We start from the raw sequence: 19,995 nt of genomic DNA, 5'->3' as shown, positions 1-19,995 counted from the left end.
TTCCCTGGAGACCATCATTTATTTTTGGTAAATGCCATCCAAGAATATACACAGTATCATTCCCGCAGAACAGTCTATAGCATGAAAAGTCCTGAAAACACAGTGACATAAAGAGTTCACGATTTTCAGATTCTTCAATAATTTAATGTTCTCTGCCTTAAGGCTGTTAGACCTTAAGGGATCCAGGTCTGGTTATGTCCCAGTGATAACACAGGACCTGCTGTACGATGCGTGCTAAATGCACAGCAGAGTTCAGAAATTCCAGGTGCTTCTTCATTTGAACCTGTTTGACTTCTCTCCTTTGTAACAGGGGTTTGATTTTCCCAAATAATGAATGACTTAAAATAAGGTGCTTAAAAATTCCACACTGAGTCTCAAGATAGTGAACAAACACTATTTAAAAATGCCCTCTGAGCCTCAGTTTCCCCTTCTGTAAAATGAAGGGGTTGGGTTCGAGTTAGTTTTGCAGACCACACCATGGATGGGTGAACTAAATTTGCTGTTACAAACCCCAGCAGGGAGGAGGGTGAAGCCACCCAACTGCAAATGTGGATGTGAGAGGAGGAGTAGTGGGGGCTGAGCCAGGGCAGCAAGTGGCTGGAAAACCAACCTTCAGGAGTCCAACGTCCACTCTGAACTTTCAAGTCTCAAAAGTATGTCTGTCTTCTGATCTGATCGAATATGATTGTCTCATTCCAGTGTATGTACTCACTGTAGATTTATGTACAGAACTAAATATTCGTTTATTCATTTATAAACCGTAAAGAAACCAGTCAGGTATTTCCCCTCACCAGCAGATCTTGCTTTAGAAAAACAAATACACAAATTTCAGCAACCTCAGAAATTTCATTAAACCTGCAGAGAAGCGTAATTCATTTTGGAGTTCAATTTTATGTTCAAGGAATCAGTTCCTATCATAAAGACAGTTACTGTAAGCTCTTTGCCATGCAAAATTATCTCCGTTTATTGTGGACCAACTGCAGGTCCAACTCCTGCCTCTGGTGAAGGCACTCAGCATGTTCATGAAAACATCCTTGAGGACGGCCCCTTCCTGTTTCGCACAACGTAGTCTCAGAACTTGAGGCCAAAGTAAGGAAAAAGCAAGCCAACGCCAAATGGATTCTCCTGAGGCCAGTGGTACTATACAAGCCAGAAGGCGACCTCATGACCTCTCCAGAAGCGGCCCATCCAGGAGCGACAAAATGTAACCTCTAGGTACAAAGTTCCAATTATCAAAAACAAACAGGAGTCAAGCATAAGCTACGGTTGGCACTTCCTCTCGGAGCAGAGAACCATCTCACATGCCAGAAGGTAAAAGGTGACCCGAGGTCCCATCTGCTGATCAAGCCAAGTGCCTGTTGAAGAGGCTAGGTGCAGGGCAGAAGGAAGAAGGCAGCCAGCAGTCAAGGGAGGGTCCTCTCTGAGGCCACAATCTCTTATGCCAGTGTCCCAACCTGGACCTCAGCACACGGGTTACCCTCGGAGCTCACATAATCTTCCTGGTGATGTGATTCTGCTAAAACCCAAACTTCTTGACCAAAGACTGATTTGGCAAACCAAATCTTAGCCTGGTGCTTGCCCCTTCCCTGGGACATGATTCAGATCCTGACGGAAACACCGCTAGAGCAGCTAACGGAATCAGAGCGCCAAGCTCTGACACAAAAGTATGGAGATGACCTTCTTGATTAATCTCACTTTCAGAGGTTGTGGTCATTAGAAAAGCGCTTCAGAACACTTCATTCCTTCCTACTAAATGCAGACATGTGCTGAGACAGGCATCGCCAGCAACCTTTCTTGTTTTTAAACGTTTAAAAACCAAAGGCGTTTCCAACCATAAGCCAATCTGCATGCATCCTGCATCCCCTAAGAGGGGGATGAGGGGTGGGGGACCGAGGCGAAAAACACAGACGACTACAAAATATGCCCTAGAAAAATGCAAGATCCTCATAAAACCAACATCTCACCAGATACCCTGTTAAGCACAGAGTGTTGAAGGCTCATGAGAACAAAATGAGTATTGTGGTTGAGCTTGAAACGCTGAACATGATTTTGAATGATCCTTCTCGCTGCTCCGAGAGGAGGGTTGCTCCACTCCAGCAAAGGAAGAGAGTCAGGAGTCAGCAGCCGCCCTTCCCTTTTGGTCGGCACACCAACTCTGACTTGCGGGTCAGAGAATTAGGCTGTAAGGATTCAATGCTAATTGCAATTGCTCTGCACTGAGGGACGTTGGCCAGAATTGCAAACCGTCATGGGGCTGACCCAAAGCTGAGTCCACCTTTGTGGCTGGAGAGGTTTTCGTAACCCTTGCACTCCTCTGTTCCACACCTGCTTCAGTCCTGCGCCTGCCTGAGAAAGTGACCAGTCACAAAGCACCACCCTAGGGTCTTTTCCTTGCCACCCTCCCTGCAAAGCACACCTCGCCCGCTCTGAGGTCTGTGTCCTTTCCAGAGAGGGTCCTGGCTGGAAAGCAGAAAAAGAACTCTGAAGAACAGACTTGGGGAAGTAAGTCTACATGGAAAGATAAAAACCTAGCCAAGGTTTCCAGAGTGACGCTGCCCTCAGAAGACAAGGCTCCAGGAAGAAAGGCGTGAAACACCGGAGCTCAGGGGTGGTCCCCCCGGCAGGGTCTGCTTCCTGCTGCCCCTGGGCGGGAGTGGGGGCCAGGGACCCCAGGGTCTTCTGCTGGTTCCGCACCATCCCCCCGTGGCTGGGTTGTACATTCACTGGTGGTCAGGAGTTTCTGATGCTGCTGGGGGCGGGGATGGAGGGGAGGACTGGCAGAACGTCCTGCCCAGCTCGCTAGGCTCTACACGTCGTATCGGTTCAAAGTATATGAGTTTGGGTAGCTCGGCCGGCTGTACTGGAAGTGATCTGTCAAGATGTTGTTGCGGCCGTACTGGTAGTCACTGTGTGGGGGGAAGAGCGTGCCGTTGTGGGGCTTCTCCAGGGGGCTCCGGTGGTGCTCCTTACTGCTCAGGTCCCCTGTCGTGACGGGGAGGAGGTGCTTCCGGGCTTGCTGGTTCGCGTCATACTTGGTCTGCAAAGTCAAAAGAGCAGTGACGCCATCAGCTTCATGCCTGGGACGCACTCAGAGGACACAGCGGGGGCTCGAGGTTCATGGCCAAGAGGCCTTCAGGGTGACACAAGCGCACCCGAGTGGGGCGGGGCCGCTCACTGAACGGTTAATGGGACGGCCCTCCCTGTCAGCCGCCCACAGCTTCATGGGAATACACAGAACCTTCGCAAGAAGGAGTGAAATTCCCAATAGAGCTGCGGTAGAACTGAGCCAAAACAGAGTGAGGCGTGAGCCTGGGACATCTGTGAGGGAAAACGGAAGCCCAGGGTGGAGGGAGCAGAGCCAAGACCGTAAACCAGGCAGTGGCAAAGCTGGGAGCTGGAACCCCTGCCTCTCAGTTCCTGGTGAAGCTCCATCCTCTCCACCAACGCTTGCTGCCTCCTTGGGTGTCAAGGGGACAGCCTCCCCCAGCCCAGACTAACCTTGTTGTACAGAAAGACTCCAAGGATGGCCGTCAGCATGCCCAGGACATTGGTGCTGGTGACGGGGTTCCGCAGCATGATCAGGGACACTGTGATGACCATGATCCGCTTGGTGGCGTTGGCGACTGAGTAGCTCAGAGGGCTGATGAGGTTGAGGATGCTGAAGGCGATGACGTTCTGGGCAAAGTTACAGAAGCCGCTGACGGCCAGGAGCAGGAGCGTCCAAGGCCACTGGGACACATAGGTCTGCAGAGACGGGGGAGCGAGAGCAACACTGCGGTCAGAACAGCACGCCCGCCCTGGGGGGTGACACACAGTGGTTTCTCGGGGGCCACACTCCCGGTGGGGGAGCAGGCCCAGGCAGGCCATGCTGTGATACCAGGCGCTTATACGTACAGCCTCCGTCCTTCACGATGCTCTGCACGGCACAACAGTAATAATAATCACCACCGTTCCTGCCAGGGAAGTGGAGGTTCGGGGGGGACATCAGGTACTTAAGGGGTGCAGAAGACATGAACCAGAGCTTTCCCCTGTCCCTGGGCAGGGAGGGTTGGGGCTCTGGGTTGGCAGAGCAGGGTCTACATACTGGACATCACCTGTCTGAGCTGCTATGACAAAGTACCACAGGCCAAAGGGGTTACCAAAAACATGTTGATTTCTCACAGTTCTGTGGGCTGAAGTCCAAGATAAAGGCGCTGGCAGACTCCATATCTGGTGAGTGCCCTCCTGGTTCAGTGGGTCTCACTGCGTCCTCACAGGGCAGAATTGGCAAGGGAACTCTTTGGGGTTTCTCTCTTTTTAAAAATAATTTTATCTATATATTTATTGGCTGTGCTAGGTCTGCATTGCTGCATGGGCTTTCCTCTACTTGCAGGGAGAAAGGGCTACTTTCTAGTTCCAGGATGTGGGCTTCTCATTGTGGTGGCTTCTCTTGTCGTGGCGTGCAGGCTCTAGGGCTTGTGAGCCCTACAGTGCAGGCTCAAGAGCTGTGGTGCACGGTCTTAGTTGCTCCATGGCATATGATCTTCCTAGATCGGGGTCAGACTCCCATTTCCTTCACTGGTGGGTGGATTCTTGATGCTGAGCCACCAGGGAAGCTCTGGGGTCTCTTAGAAGGGCATGAATCCCATTCATGATGGGCCCCACCCTCATGTCCTAATCACATCCAAAAAGCCCTGTTTCCAAACACCATCATGTTGTAAGGTTTAGGTTTCAATCTATGAATTTTAGGGGGACACAGACATTCAAACCATGGAGACATTTTGCATTGTAGCAAATGGGGAGGTCCTGGGGTGGCAGCCTCTGGGTGTGTGAAGAAGTCCCCCCACAAGGCTGAGAGCCCAAGGCTCTAGTCTGCCCCATCACTGGGAGTCCCCAGGCAAGCTGCACAACCTCTCTGGCTTCATCTCTGCAATGGGGAAGATGGATCCTGATGAGTCTGTACAACACTGCTGCTGTGAGGACCAAATGCAATCATGGTTTTGAAAGTGCTTTAAAACAATCCCAAGCCAAACGAACAGAAAATGATGTTATCATCAAAACTTTAGTTGCTGACTTCCCTGGTTGTCCAGTGGTTAAGAATGCAAGTGCAGGGGACACGAATTCAATCTCTGGTCCAGGAAGATTCCACATGCTGCAGAGCAACTGAAGCCTGCATGCTCTACAGCCAGTGCTGTGCAATGAGAGCACCCATCGTGGCGAGAAGCTCGGCATGCCACAACTAGAGAAAGCCTGCACGCAGCAACAAAGACCCAGCACAGTCAAAAATAAAATAAATAAAATTTTTAAAAAAGGAAGTGAAAATTTTAAAAAACAAAATTTTACCATCCAACCCTCGCCAGAATGAAGCCACCATAATAAAGGGGGCCTAGAAGTAAAAACTAAGATCACAACACCCAGTCCCATCACTTCATGGCAAATAGATGGGGAAAAAAGGGAAATAGTAACAGACTTTATTTTCTTGGGGCTCCAAAATCACTGCAGATGGTGACCAGAGCCATGAAGTTAAAAGACATTTGCTCCTTGGAAGAAAAGCTATGACAAACCTACACAGCACAGTAAAAGCAGAGACATAAAGCTCTATTTTTTCCAGTGGTCATGTATTGATGTAAGAATTGGACCACAAAGCAAGCTGAGCACTGAGGAACTGATGCTTTCAAACTGTGGTGCTGGAGAAGACTCTTGAGAGTCCCATGGACAGCAAGGAGATCAAACCAGTCCATCCTAAAGGAAATCAATCCTGAATATTCATTAGAAAGACTGATGTTGAAGCTGAAGCTCTAATACTTTAGTCACCTGATGTGAAGACTCAATTCATCAGAAAACACTCTGATGCTGGGAAAGACGGAAGGCAGAAGGAGAACAGGGCAACAGAGGATGAGATGGTTGGATGGCATCACCAACTCAATGGACATGAGTTTGAGCAAACTCCAGGAGATGGTGAAGGACAGGGAAGCCTGGTGTGCTGCAGTCCATAGAGTCACAAAAGAACTGGACAAAACTGACTGGCTGAACAACAGAAGAAACACCAACTAGCAAACATTAGGACCACAGACTCTTCAAAGAGCCTGGGCTGATCTCAGGCCAATTCCCAGACTGCTCTGGCCTCTCACACAGGAGGACACAGCTGGATCTCTCAGACAGTGGGGTCTAGTGGCCTTGCCAGGAAGAGAGCTGCAGCAATCCTCGGGCAGTGGCCTGGTTATATCTCCAGCACCTTCTGATAGGGAAGGATCACACAGTCCTCTTAAAAGTGAGGGAGATCCAAGTAGGGACCTGCTCAGAATTACCTTCAGGGTGAGCTGGCCTGTTCCCCCAGGAATTCTTCCCTGAGGTGACCCACAGGGACTTACAAGCTATTTTTACAAGGCAGCCTGCTTGCAAAGCAACCAAGCCAATCCAGCTTTTTAAAAGAACTGACATACAAAAAAGTTGAGTGTTTCTTCCTTCTGGTGGATAGTTCCATGTGTATTAACACACATATATTGATTTGTGTAGCCAACACCACAGTCGGAGTTCAGAACAGCTCCATCACCCCATGGCACTCTCCAGGGCTTCTCTGTGCACCCTCCCTCCCCTCCCCAGGCAACCACTGAGGTGTTCTCCACGATAGGTTTGTCTTTTGGAAACTGTCCTCTAACTGGAAAGATGCAGCATGGAACCTTCTCAGACAGGTTTCTTTGATTCAGCATAATGGCTGTGACATCCACCCAGCTTGTAAGGGATGACAGGTGGTACCTTTGTTATTGCTGAGAAATGTTCTGCTGTACAAACGCATTGAAGTTTCTTTCTCCATTCACCTGTTGAAGGACATCTGGGTTGTTTCCAATACTCTGTGATCATAAACAGAGTTGCTAAACATTTGTGTACAGGCTTCTATGTGAACCTGAGTTCCATTTCTCTAGACACCCAGGAGTGAGACTGCTGGGATGTGTGGTCAGTGTATGTTTAACTTCAGAAGAAACTCCAAATGTTTTCCAGAGTGGCTGTGCCATTTTGCAGTTGCTCCAACAACAGGAAAATGCCAGCTGTGCCCCATCCTTGACAAACACGGTACAGTCAGTACTTTCCATTGGAGCTATTCTATCAGATACAAAGCGCAATCTCCTCATGGTTTTAATTGGCTTTTCCCTAATGACTAATGATGTTGAACATATTTCACATCTGTACAATCTCAGTGGTGAAATTCAAGTCTTTGGCCTATTTTTAAACTACTATTGAGTTTTAAGAGTTCTTTATATATCCTGAACACAAGTCCTCTGTTACTATCTCAGTGGCAAGTATTTTTTTCCCAGTCTGTAGCCTGTCTTTCTTTAGTAGTATTTTGGGAAGCAAAAGCCTTTAACTTTGATGAAGCCCCCATTTAGCAATTTTTTTTTTTTTTTAATGGACTGTGCTTTTGGTGTAATGTCTACAAACTATTTCCAAGTCATGAAGATGTTTCCTCTATGTTTTCTTCTAAAGGTTACCATTTTTGCTCTAATATTTAGGCCTAGAATACGTTATGAGTTAAATTTTGTGTAATGTGTGAGGCTGAAGTCAAGGCTCAGATCTTGCATATGGATGTTCATTCGCTCCCACACCATTTGTTAAAGAAACTATCCTTTCTCCATGGAGTTGCCTTTGAACCTTTGCAAAAAATCAGTCACCCGTATCTGTGAGTATACTTTCAAGCTATCTGCTCACTGACGGACGTCTTTTTCCACCAATATCCATAGCTTTATACTAAGTCTTAAAATTATGTGATTCCTCCAACTCTGTTCTTCTTTCTCAAACTTATTTAGCTATTTCAGTTCTCTTGCCAGTCAATGTAAAATTTCCAATCAGCTTTTCTTTATTAAACAAATTTTAATATCTATAAGTATCTGTCTATCTCCAAATATATACACACAGGGAGACAGTTTCTCAACTTTTTTTCATTAATGCCTTTGCCCAGCAGAAAAGTTAAAGTTAAAATTTAAGTAGTGATTTATAGCTGAATGTAAGAAGTATAAGATTTTGTTGAGTAAAAAGAATTTTATTTCTTCCTTTCAAATCTATTTCTTTACCTTGTTTTATTGCTCTGGCTACGATGTTAAGTATCATGGGGAATGGGCCTGTTGAGAGTGAACATCTTTACCTTATTCCTGAATTTAGGGGAAAAAACTTTCAATTTCTCATCATTATGTTAGCTATATATGGCTTTGGTCAAGTTGAGGTAGTTTCCTCTATTTCTAGTGTGTTGACTTTTTAAAACTCATGACTGGATGTTGGATTTTGTCAAATGCCTTATCTGCATGAGTTGGTATGACTATGTGTTTTTTATTAGGCTATTACAGTAGATTACATTGATTGATTTCAAAGTACTGAATTAGCCTTGCATTCTTGATTTAAATCTCACCTTTTCATAGTGTATGTTTCTTAACATATCCCTGCATTTGATTTATTCTAATATTTTATTATTTACTTGATTCTAATATTTTATCACAATGAACTGTGGGAAATTCTGAAAGAGATGGGAATACCAGACCACCTGACCTGCCTCTTGAGAAATCTGTATGCAGGTCAGGAAGCAAGTTAGAACTGGACATGGAACAACAGACTGGTTCCAAATAGGAAAAGGAGTACGTCAAGGCTGTATATTGTCACCCTGCTTATTTAACTTCTATGCAGAGTACATCATGAGAAACGCTGGACTGGAAGAAACACAAGCTGGAATCAAGATTGCTGGGAGAAATATCAATCACCTCAGATATGTAGATGACACCACCCTTATGGCAGAAAATGAAGAGGAACTAAAAAGCCTCTTGATGAAAGTGAAAGTGGAGAGTGAAAAAGTTGGCTTAAAGCTTAACATTCAGAAAACGAAGATCATGGCATCCGGTCCCATCACTTCATGGGAAATCGATGGGGAAACCGGGGAAACAGTGTCAAGACTTTATTTTTGGGGGCTCCAAAATCACTACAGATGGTGACTGCAGCCATGAAATTAAAAGATGCTTACTCCTTGGAAGGAAAGTTATGTCCAACCTAGATAGCCTATTCAAAAGAAGAGACATTACTTTGCCAACTAAGGTTCGTCTAGTCAAGGCTATGGTTTTTCCTGTGGTCATGTATGGACGTGAGAGTTGGACTGTGAAGAAGGCTGAGCACTGAAGAATTGATGCTTTTAAACTGTGGTGTTGGAGAAGACTCTTGAGAGTCCCTTGGACTGCAAGGAGATCCAACCAGTCCATTCTGAAGGAGATCAGCCCTGGGATTTCTTTGGAAGGAATGATGCTAAAGCTGAAACTCCAGTCCTTTGGCCACCTCATGCGAAGAGTTGACTCACTGGAAAAGACTCGGATGCTGGGAGGGATTGCGGGCAGGAGGAGAAGGGGATGACAGCGGATGAGATGGCTGGATGGCATCACTGACTTGATGGAAGTGAGTCTCAGTGAACTCCGGGAGTTGGTGATGGACAGGGAGGCCTGGCGTGCTGCGATTCATGGGGTCGCAAAGAGTTGGACACGACTGAGCGGCTGAACTGAACTGAATATTTTATTAAGGACTTTTGCCTCTATTCTCACAAGGGATATCTGTCCTTTTTGTGGTTTGTTAATATGAACCAAAAGTCTTCTTTTCCTCTTGTTTTCCAGAGGAGATTGTGCAGAACTGGTGTTTATTTTTCCTTAAATGTTTGGTAGAAATTACCCATAAAACCATCTGGGCCTGATGACTTCTTTCTAGAAGGCTTTAAACTATGACTTCAATTTCTTTAATAGTTATAAGATTCAGGTTATCTTGTTCATCTGGAGTGGGTACATTCTGATACTGTGTGGTTTATTAGGAACTGGTCTCTTTCAGCTGTCATTGATTTTATGTGTGTAGAGTTGTCAGTAGTATTTTTATGGTTGTAAGTTCTGTGAGTTTTGCAGTACTGCTCCCTTTTTCATTCCTGATTATTTGTACTGTCTTATCCCTCTCTCTTTTTTGGAAGGGTCAGTTTTGCTTCAGTTAAAATTTTTTTTTCTTTTCCCTTGAGACTTCCTCTTTGGTCCATGGATTATTTAGAAATGTGCTGTTTAGTTTCCAAGTGTTTGGAAATTTTCCTGTTACTTCTTTGTTATTGACTTTTAATTTAATTGTTCTCTTAAGGTTTTTTTGACATACAATATGATCTATTTTGGTGAATTTCCACATGTACACTTGAAAAGATGTCTATGCTGCCGCTGCTGGGTAACATATTCTATAAATGTCAATGAGATTTCCAGTTGGTTGATAGTGGTGTTCAATTCTTTATTCCTGATCTTCTATAGACCCAGTGATTTTGGAAATTCTATATTTGCTGGATATAAAATTACGTGTTAACAATTCTTTAGTTTTAGTACTTTACGAATGTTATTCTACTTCATGGTTTCTGATGAGAAACCCACAATTGTCCAAATTGCTGTTCTCCTATAAATAATGCATCCTTTTTCTGTTTTCAAGCTTTTTTTGTCTTTGAATCATTTTCTTTCTGTGGCTCAAACTAGATACCTTCAGCTGCCTTATCTTCAAGTTACGGACTTCCCTCTGTCATCTCTATTCTGCTACTGAGTTCAGCCAATACCATCCAGTGAGTTTAAGTTGTTTCTTCCATCCTGAAATTTCCACTTGGTTCTGTCTTCTATTCTTCCCATTTGTGTCAAGAACATTCTTGGAGCATGATTATAAATAATTGCTTTAAAGGCTTTGTCCAATAATTTCAATATCTGGGTCATCCCAGTACTGGCATCTGTTGATTGTCTTTTCTCATAAGACTTGAAATTTTTCTGTTTCTTTGTATTCCCAGTAATTCTGGATTATATCCTGGACATATAGAATATTATACGACTGTGCTGCTAAGTCACTTCAGTCATGTCCGACTCTGTGCAACCCCATAGACAGCAGCCCACCAGGCTCCCCCGTCCCTGGGATTCTCCAGGCAAGAACACTGGAGTGGGTTGCCATTTCCTTCTCCAATGCATGAAAGTGAAAAGAGAAAGTGAAGCCGCTCAGTCGTGTCCGACTTTTAGCGACGCCATGGACTGCAGCCCACCAGGCTCCTCCACCCATGGGATTTTCCAGGCAAGAGTACTGGAGTGGGGTGCCATTGCCTTCTCCATACGACTGTAGGTTCCATGGATAATGTTGATACTTGGCTTTAGCAGACTCAGCTAGGTTCAGGCTACAAGCCTGACCAGCCTCCGGTGGGCTGTGGCTCCAGCACCAGATCTGTTTTCCAAGCCTCTCAGCGGCATGCAGCCCGTCCCGAGTGTGCCACGCAGCGGTCGGCCACGGCCCGGGCAGCAGACTGTTCCGTCTTTGTGTGCTGTTAGGCTCAGATCCTCACATGTGCAGCTCAGGATTTTGTTGTTTTATTTTTAAAATGGTAACTTTGTCTTTCCAACTTTAACTGAATTTCAGATTTCTGCTTGCTTTTCCATTTTGGCTCTGCCTTTTTTGTCTTTTGTTGTTGTTGTTGTTGTTGTTGCACTGCATGGCATGCAGGATTTAGTTCCGTAACCAGGGATTGAACCCGTGTCCCCTGCAGTGGAAGTGCAGAGTCTTAAGCACTGGAACACCAGGGAAGTCTCTTTTATGGTGTTTTATGAGATCATTTCCCCCAGGTTCCTTCTTTCCATGTCTCCTTGGTATTTTCTGGTTTCTGAGGTCTCCCTCTTTCAATTATCCAGTTAGAAAGCTGGACTTAATAACCCCACTCTGATTCCTTCCTACAACTCTACCTCCATTCGGGGCCAAGCAGTGGGAGGATGAAGAAAAGAAAAAAAGTGCAACAGGGGCTAATCCTGTCCTGCGACTGCAGAGGGAGGTTCCCACCTCAGCATCTCAGGTGCCTATGGGACCTTGCTGCCACCACCAAACGGGACTGCTGGGGGCCTGGGACATGAGAGGACAAAGGAAACAGAAACAGGATTCCCCCCGTGCTCTCAGAGCACCACAAATCTCCTTTCCCCTCAGCAAGCCAGTAAAGAGGGCTTTTCACTCTCTTCCTCCCCCAGTGCCCACTTCTGTGTTTCCAGATGCTTTAGGTCCAGGCTGAAGACCCCGGAGGCAGAAGAAAGCAAACCCACAGCTGGCTCAGTGGTGCTTTGTAATCTGGTTTCCCCATCAGCCTGCCTGTTCCCATTTACTTTTCAGTTCTCAAGTACTGGCTTCACCCATCCTGTTCAAGCTTTAAAACTGGGCCACCTGCTGCAGAGTCTGGAAATCCATACCTGGCTACAGTTGGGCTGTTGGCCAGCAGGTCTGGATATGTCTGGGAACTGTCTGCTATAGCCTTTGATTCTTGGAAACATGGTGAGTAGCAGGCCCAGATGATGTGTCTTCAACCTGAGCTTTCTCCCTTCCACTGTGGAGCACAGCAGCAGGACACACCTCACTCACCTGGCTGCTGTGGGAAGACACGGGAGGGCGGGGGAGCCCCGCTAGGAAGCCCACTTTCAGGGGGCAGCAGTGTAGGCTACTGTGCGCTGCTAGGGCTGCTGTTCAAACGCACAAGGGTCCCATCAAGGCAAACAATATATGGCTTCAGGGCTTCCCTGATGGGCCAATGGTTAAGAATCCACCTGCCAATGCAAGGGACACAGGTTCAGTCCCTGGTTCGGGAAGAGCCCACGTGCCGTGGGGCAGCCAAGTCCACATGGCGCAAGTATGGAGCGCGCGTGCAGGGCCTGTGAGCTGGCAGCTGCTACAGCCTGCACACCCCCGAGCCATGGCCCGCAGCGAGAGGAGCCACTGCACTGAGAAGCCTGCACAGCACAAGTAGAGAAGTCCCTGCTCACTGCACCCAGAGAAGGCCTGCGTCTGGTGACAACGACCCAGCCCAGTCAAAGATTAAAAAAAAAAAGACCTCGACGAGAAAAAGAGATTAATTACCAATGGCAATGGAAGTAAGTTTATTACTAAAAGAAAATCAAAAAATGTCCTAAATGCAAGAGAAAGCAAAGCAGAGAGCAAGGAGAGAGCAGAACACAATCTACACATGCCTGTGTGTGAGTGTGCACAGAGACACCAGTGCGTTAGAGCAGCGTAGCAGCGCTGACGCCAGACGGACAGGCAGTGCGAAGCAGCAGCCAGAGGAAGGAGGGCCTGACGGGCCAGTACGGAACGACCCCCAGGATGCGTTACTGAGTGAGAACCTTTTCTACCTTTTCTAAATATCTAAAATATCTAAAAAGTTACTATTTGTATAAGGAGGGTGGAGGAATGAACACACTTGGCCCTCAGTACCTGTGGGGGACTGGTTTCAGAAGTCCCCAGATCTAAGGATGCTCAAGTCTCTCGTATGATAAGATGGTGTAGTGCAGGGACTTCCCTGGTGGCCCAGTGGTTAAGAGTCTACCTGCCAATGCAGGGAACACAGGTTTGATCCCTGGTCCAGGAAAAGGCCATAGCTGTGGAGCAACTAAGCCCATGAGCGGCAACTGCTGAGCCCACACACCTAGAACTTGTGCTCTGCAGCAAGAGAAGCCACTGCAATGAGAAGTCTGGGCACTGCAATCACGAGCAGTCCCCACTTGCTCCAACTACAGAAAGCCCAAGCAGCAATGAAGACCCAGCGAAGCAAAAAGTAAAATAAATTTTACAAATAAGAATTGATACACTGATCTTTAACAAAAGAATCCAGTCAGACCTCATTAAGCCCTACATTGACTCCATCCAGCTCAGACCAGGAAGAACCATGCCCACCTCCTTATCACTACTGCTTGCATTGGTTTCCAGTACCTTCTCTGGAGGCTGGTCCTGTAGGCGGTGGGTGGGAAGATGCTCTCTCCTGGGCTCAGCTCAGAGAGCTGTGGGTACATCTGGAGTCAATGGCAGTACAGACAGAGATGACACCAAGAAAGGACTTGAGCAGTGCAAGCAGAGTTTCTAAAAGGCTAAGTGAGACCTGAACCAGACCGTCAGGGTGGGAAAGTTGCCTGTGCTGGCATTTTTTCTTCCTTGAATGCACTGGCACAAATGCAGCAGTTATCAGCAGCTGGGATCTAGCACAACTGAGAAGAAAACGCGTAAGAAGCCGACTTCCTTGACTGCACGCAATGTTGAATCATCAAAGAGCTGAGAGCTAAAAGGGATGGCGGTCAGAGGCCCGATGCCTCAGTCAACACAGAGGTGTAATTCCCTGACAAAGTACCTACTTCGGAACCAGCTAAGAAAAGGGCATGTTCTTGGCACAGGCCAACTCACCAGGTCGCTGCTGACCAGGAAAGCCGAGAGATCTACCAGGACCCACGTGGGGATCATAAAAAAGATGGCATGGCAGCCCAAGATGTTCAGCAGCCGGAGATGGTGGATTCTTGAATCTCTTAATACCTGAAGAGAGAAAACCTCTTTAAAGGCTGGTTGTAACTGTAAGTGGCAAGAGGGGCTCCGCTTACCCAGGCCCAAAACATGGTGGCTGCACATTATCCCTGGTATCTGACCTTGACTGCCAAACCTGCAAGTGCACCCATGACGAGACACGCTGCCCATGACCAAAACAAGCACCGTGTTTCATATGCAAAGGACCAAGGAAAGAAAAAACAAAACAAAAAAACCCAGCAACACTCAATTGCTGGTAAAGCTACAGTGAAACAGGCACTCTGAAATGGTGCTGGTTCATGTCTAAATTGGTATATAGTTCCAGAAAACAAGCAGGCAAAGTATATCAAGAGCTGTAAATATCTCATACCCTCTGACCCAAGAATGGTAAACTCATCAAAAGGAAATAACCCGAGAAACAGAAAAATGTTTTGCACAAAGATGTTCATAAATTGTATTATTTGTAGGGATTAGTTGGAAATAATCTGCATGTGCAATAGGGAAACCAACTGTGTTAATTATGGTACCTGCGAAGAATGTGATTATTATGAGTTAGGAGCAATAATTTTTAATGATATGGGAAAATGCAATGTTAAAATAATAAATGAACAAAGCAAAACTTTAAAAGTATGTGTAATATTGCAACTCTAAAAACCATGCAGGAAAAAACCCCTAGCATTAACAGTAGGGAACAATACTGTGGCTTTCCTCAAGAAAGAGGAAACCCTGAGCCAGGGGGCAGGTCTCTGTTGAGTCTTGGTCCCCAGCACCTACTAAGGCGCCTGTCACACAGTAGGTGCTCAATAAAATTTCTGATTTCTTTTCACTGCGCTTTTCTCTATTTTTTCACATTGAATGTAAGTCAGCTTCCTATATGATGATAATAAAGCTATTTATAAAACAAAACAATAGAAAAGCAGCAGAAAGGCGACAGGATGTTTTTGTCCCAACACTGAAGAAATTGTTACCTGGCTGCTTGCTTAGACGCCACCCGCCCACCCCAGAAACAGCAGGTGCACCCTGGACGGTGTCCCAGTACCTTTTTGGAGAAAATGTTCTGAAGCGAGAAGCACAGTGTGGCCGCAAGGGCGCTGACCAGCCCCCACATGTCGAAGGACAGCTCGGTGACGGTGGCCAGCAGGACGCCGCTGATGATGGGGATGAGGGACAGGTACACCTGTGAGAGGATGCAGCAGTGGCCGCCAGGCCGGGCGGAGCTGGGCCGCCCAGTGCTGACGCCCGGGGGGGGCCCGACTGCTCTCTCCTCCCCAGAGGGGCACCACCTGCCACTCTGCATGCCGGTGTTAGCTGGGACCGTGACATTCTGGGGAGTCGGGCAGAGGCAGATGGTTCTCAGAGTACCCGAGGGCAGGGCCGTGTCACTGTGGGCGCCCCAGCCATGCCAACACCCCCATTACATTAACAGCCACAAGCCAGGGCTGGTCCTAACAGGATCTACCCAGCTGCTGCCACCAACACCAGGATCTGAAACTGTAAGCCTCTGATGGGCTTCCTGGGTCCCTTTTATTTTGCACTCTTCCAACATGCAGTTATCCCTGGTGAGGACACTCCCCCTACACCTTCTTCAGCTGGAGATCTCCTTTCCCTTCAGGGGTCACAGTTCACAAAGGCCAAGAACTTTCACTGACCCGGTGCCCCCTAGACACGGTCAGGTTGCCCAGCTGTGTGGTTTTGGGAACAGCGCTCTCCACCCACTAGAAGCACCCTTTACATCGTCTGCATCCCTGCACTCCTTTAGGGCAGCTCTTTGTTCACTGCTCTGTGCTGGCACCTGGCACTTAGCGGGCACCCAACAACTGCTGGCTCCAAGAACGAGTAGTGAGTGCTGTGACCGGGGTCTTCCAGAAGGTTCAAGCATTTCTGGGCCTGGAAAGTCCCTGGAACTCTCACGGCTAAATAGGCTCCCAAATTCCAGAGAAATGGGGTCCATCCCCAACATTTGGCTTTCCTTACTCCTGGCTCATCCTTCCCCTACAGAGGATACTCATAAAGCACTCTGGGGACTTCACTGATTGAGACTCTGCTCCCAATGCAGGGGGCTGAGGTTTGATCTCTCTTCAGGGAACTAAGATCCCACATTCGGCACAGAATGGCCAAAACAAACAAAGAGATTAAAAACAAACAAACAAAAAAATACTTCAGAGATTTGGGAGGGGGTGGTGAAGCTCCACCCCCATCCCCACATACACAGGGTAAGAGAGCTCTGAAGTCCAGAATCCCTGCCCCTCGCTACTGGCTGGTCCTCAGGCTCTTCCTTTTGAAGGCTCATTGCTTTCCCCAAGATGAAATGATCACCGGCCTTACCTGGAAAGGGTGGGGCCACAACTTAATCTGTCATCATCATCATTAGTCTCCTGCCTAAGCCATTCCCCTGTCTCTCCTCCCTGTGAAAGGTTCTGGCTCCCTACCCAAGCTGGGTACAATGACCCTTACCACAGGAAACCTGATAAACACAGTGTGATACTGAGAGAGGCAAGACACACACCTCCTGGCCAACTCCGACCTGGGGAGACCAGGCACATCTGACAGCACCTTGGGGGTGGGCTGCAGGGCACATCAGATCTGGCAGGGGACAAGACTGACCGAAAGCAGACACCAGCCAGGGGTGGCCCCATTTCTATAAGCTGATCCAGGGCACTGCCGTTCTAAGTTACATAAAATACAGGATGCCAGAAACCAACCACATAGAGAAGAGGCGCTCTGTCCAGCATGAAATGGATTCCAGCTGGGACAACAGGAATCCCACTTCCACTTAAGGACACAGGGCAAGGCTGTCTCTGGCTGAAGCCACAGCTTCTCTCACTCCAAGCCAGGAAATACCCTGGCTTGGCATCTCGAACATACCCTGGATTGTGCCCAGAGCATCTTCCCCACGCAGCCCTGGGCTCTGCGGGCTGCCGTCACTTCCATTTCCAGACATTCACAATTCCTGGCTGTTTTTATTTCGAAGACTTTGCTGGGCTTTGCCAAAATCAGATTCCTCTGACTAGCTTCTCACTTCTGACCCCAGAAATCCTGAGCCTGACCACTATCTCTTACAAAGATGTAAAACTCTGTCAGAGTTCCGTTCCAGCAAGGAGTCAGATGTTCCAACCCTCATTCCACTGGAGGGGGTGGTCTGGTCAAGATGGGACGAAGTTATCCAAGTTGCCTACCAGCAACCCCAAGATGGGAATCCAAACAGGGAGGAAGGCTGGATCTGAGATGGGCAGCAGCATCCTCAGGCCACACATCAGAAACAACTCAGGAACACACACCCCACTCGCTACTGCCCCGGGGGTGATTCTAGAACGTTAGCAGCAAAAGAGCCACCAGAGGTCTAGAAGATGACTTCCTTATTTGACAGGAAGCCAGGCAGCCTGCAGACCAGGAACCTGGACCACGTCACCAGCTCAGCAACAGCTGGGAAGCCTCTGGGGCCCCCACCGGCCCAGAGCCCTCCTAGGTTACCTTGGTGCTCTGTTTCTCCTTCATGATGATCCGGGACAGGAGGACCACCCAGATGGGCATGGTGGCCTTGACTGCAAAGAGAGGGTAGGGGCATTCAGGGAGCTGCGCTAGTCCCAGAACCCACTCTGGGACCTGTCCCAACCCCACTGGGGGGGAGGGGTGGGAAGGCTTGGCTGCCCCTCAAGCCACTTCAGCTCTTCTCTGTGGGCCTTCCCCGAACCCAACACTTCTGATCCGCCCTGCTCACTTCCCAGCTTTCTTCTCAGTCCCTTCCCTCCCGGAGACCCCTGTGCGTGTCCCTCTCTTGCTAAAAGCTTTGGCGGCCTCCAGCGCCTTCTGGACTGAAACGGACTTCTCAGCCCGACATTCCAGGCCGTCGAGGGCACCCCAGCCGGCGCACTCCGACCCAAGCGTCAAAGCCCCAGGTGGCGTGCGCCAGCCGCCGCCCCCTAGGCCAGCCTGGGCACCCACCGGTGTGCGCGTAGGACACGGGCACCTTCCATATGCTGACGTGCGCGGACACTGATGCGAAGTACTTGCCGAAGGCGAGCGGCAGCACGTAGCGCGGGTAGAAGCGCGGCGGTAGCAGCGGGCCGGACGACTGATGCGGACCCGGCCCAGGGCCCGAGACGGGCGGCGCCGGGGGCACGCGCCAGGCCCGGAGCAGAGGCGGGAGCCCCGCGCACAGCGCCAGGATGTGGCACAGTGACACGGTCACGGGGAACGGGAAGGCGCTCAGGATCACCTTGTTGACCACATTGCCGCCCGCGCTCAGCGCGTACCACAGCAGGCACAGCGCTGCCACCCGCGCGCCCTCGCGCGCCCCCCCGCCGCCGCCTCCGGCGGCTCCCGAACCCCCGGCGCCCGCGCCCACTCCCACCGCCGCCGCCGCCGCCATCCTTCCCGAGCGGCCGCCCCTTCCCGCCTGTCCGACGGCCCGACGCCGGGCGGGGGCGGGGCAGGACGGGGGCGGGAGCGCCAGCCAACGCGGCTGCCTATTAGCCACCGGCGCTTCCGTCACCGCCACGCGCCGGCCGACGCGCCCGCCACCACGTAGCGAACGTAGGCCCCGCCCTCCTTTCGATGGGCTTCCTGGAGGGCGGGGTCTGTCCCGGAAGCGGAAGGAAAGGGGACCGTGAGCCCCGAAGGGCTTTGAGAGTAGTGGGAAGGCCTGTTGCTGCTGCTAAGTCGCTTCTGTTGTGTCTGACTCTGTGCGACCCCAGAGACAGTAGCCCACCAGGCTCCCCCGTCCCTGGGATTCTCCAGGCAAGAACACTGGCGTGGGTTGCCATTTCCTTCTCCAAGTGGGCTGGCCTGAGGGAACCTAACTGGGTCCCGGAGCACAGACAGGAGGGGCGGGAAGGACCGCTATGTCGGTGTCTGTGAGCGGGCGATCGAGTTCGCGGGTCAATCCTCGATATCCGCCCTTCATTGGCGCCCTCCAGCCAGATTCCTGATGGTCGGAAGACAAAGGTAAAAGACCAGACCTTTCGGGAAGAGAAACCGAATGGTGAAAACCTCTCCATGGGCTAAATTCTTTCTGCAAACCGGGAGCGAACTCCCGTGGCCGCACTCCAACAGAGGGACCAGCCCAGAGCGCCCTGGAGCACGTTCTGGGAATGCGCTGTGCGGTATTACTGTCTTCATTTCACCGACTGATGGAGCGAAGCCCAGGGAAGGGAAGCGACGTGGCATGGGTCCTCTGGCAAGTTTGGGAGTCGCAGTAATGGCAACCCCCTCGGGCACCTGTCTCTAGGGATCTGCAGGGGGGGAGGGGCGTGGTGCTGACCCCTACTGCTGATGCTCAAGGACCGGTTGGGATAGAGCAGCCCAAAGCCGCAACGGAAAACAAAGCGGTGTTTTCAGCAAGATGATCTTACACTGCAGGACTTTGTTTCAAAAATCATGTACTTCCAACTTTGGGGGCGATAGGGAGTGTAAAAATTTCCTTCTACTGTATCTTTACTTGGCAAATTAAAAAGTGGCAACCCAACTTGATCCGCAAAATGTTGATGGGAAGTCACAGCTTAACCTTGTGTTCTCAGTCAGGCAGTATCTGTACCCTAGGGCTTACTAGATACTCGGACACAGGGGAGGTGGGGCCTGCAGGGGGTTAAGGAGCACTGACCTCCCTCAGAGCCCAGGTCTGAGCAAAGGAGATGCTCATGGGGCGCCATCCTGCACCTTAATAGCTTCCAGCTGTGCCTCTGATCCTTTGTC

The 19,995-nt window shown here is 49.2% G+C and overlaps 1 protein-coding gene across 2 annotated transcripts; it reads right to left on the bottom strand.

Moving 5' to 3' along the window:
• Positions 1 to 18,729, bottom strand: SLC35E1 (solute carrier family 35 member E1). Of its 2 annotated transcripts, XM_055541957.1 has the most exons (6): positions 18,247 to 18,726; positions 17,776 to 17,846; positions 15,344 to 15,481; positions 14,191 to 14,316; positions 3,499 to 3,744; positions 1 to 3,037 (listed from the first exon to the last, which is right to left on the bottom strand). In XM_055541957.1, the coding sequence occupies exons 1-6, from the start codon at positions 18,671 to 18,673 to the stop codon at positions 2,807 to 2,809; spliced, it is 1,239 nt and encodes a 412-aa protein (XP_055397932.1). In that variant the 5' UTR covers positions 18,674 to 18,726; the 3' UTR covers positions 1 to 2,806. The 2 variants fall into 2 exon arrangements, with proteins under 2 accessions (XP_055397932.1, XP_055397938.1); XM_055541963.1 differs by lacking the exon at positions 14,191 to 14,316 and having other exon boundaries at positions 18,247 to 18,729.
• Positions 18,730 to 19,995: the final 1,266 nt, after the last annotated feature.

The sequence above is a fragment of the Bubalus kerabau genome, chromosome 1, assembly GCF_029407905.1.
Source record: "Bubalus kerabau isolate K-KA32 ecotype Philippines breed swamp buffalo chromosome 1, PCC_UOA_SB_1v2, whole genome shotgun sequence".
NCBI lineage: Eukaryota > Metazoa > Chordata > Mammalia > Artiodactyla > Bovidae > Bubalus > Bubalus kerabau.
This window is presented reverse-complemented; position numbering and strand designations above follow the sequence as displayed.

Coding starts and splice junctions, on each gene's coding strand:
- SLC35E1 (XM_055541957.1), bottom strand. CDS start 18,673: ATGGCGGCGGCGGCGGCGGTGGGAGTGGGCGCGGGCGCCGGGGGTTCG. Junction 15,482..17,775: donor AGGAGAAACAGAGCACCAAG/GTAACCTAGGAG, acceptor ATCCTCTCACAG/GTGTACCTGTCCCTCATCCC. Junction 3,038..3,498: donor GAGTCTTTCTGTACAACAAG/GTTAGTCTGGGC, acceptor TTGACTTTGCAG/ACCAAGTATGACGCGAACCA.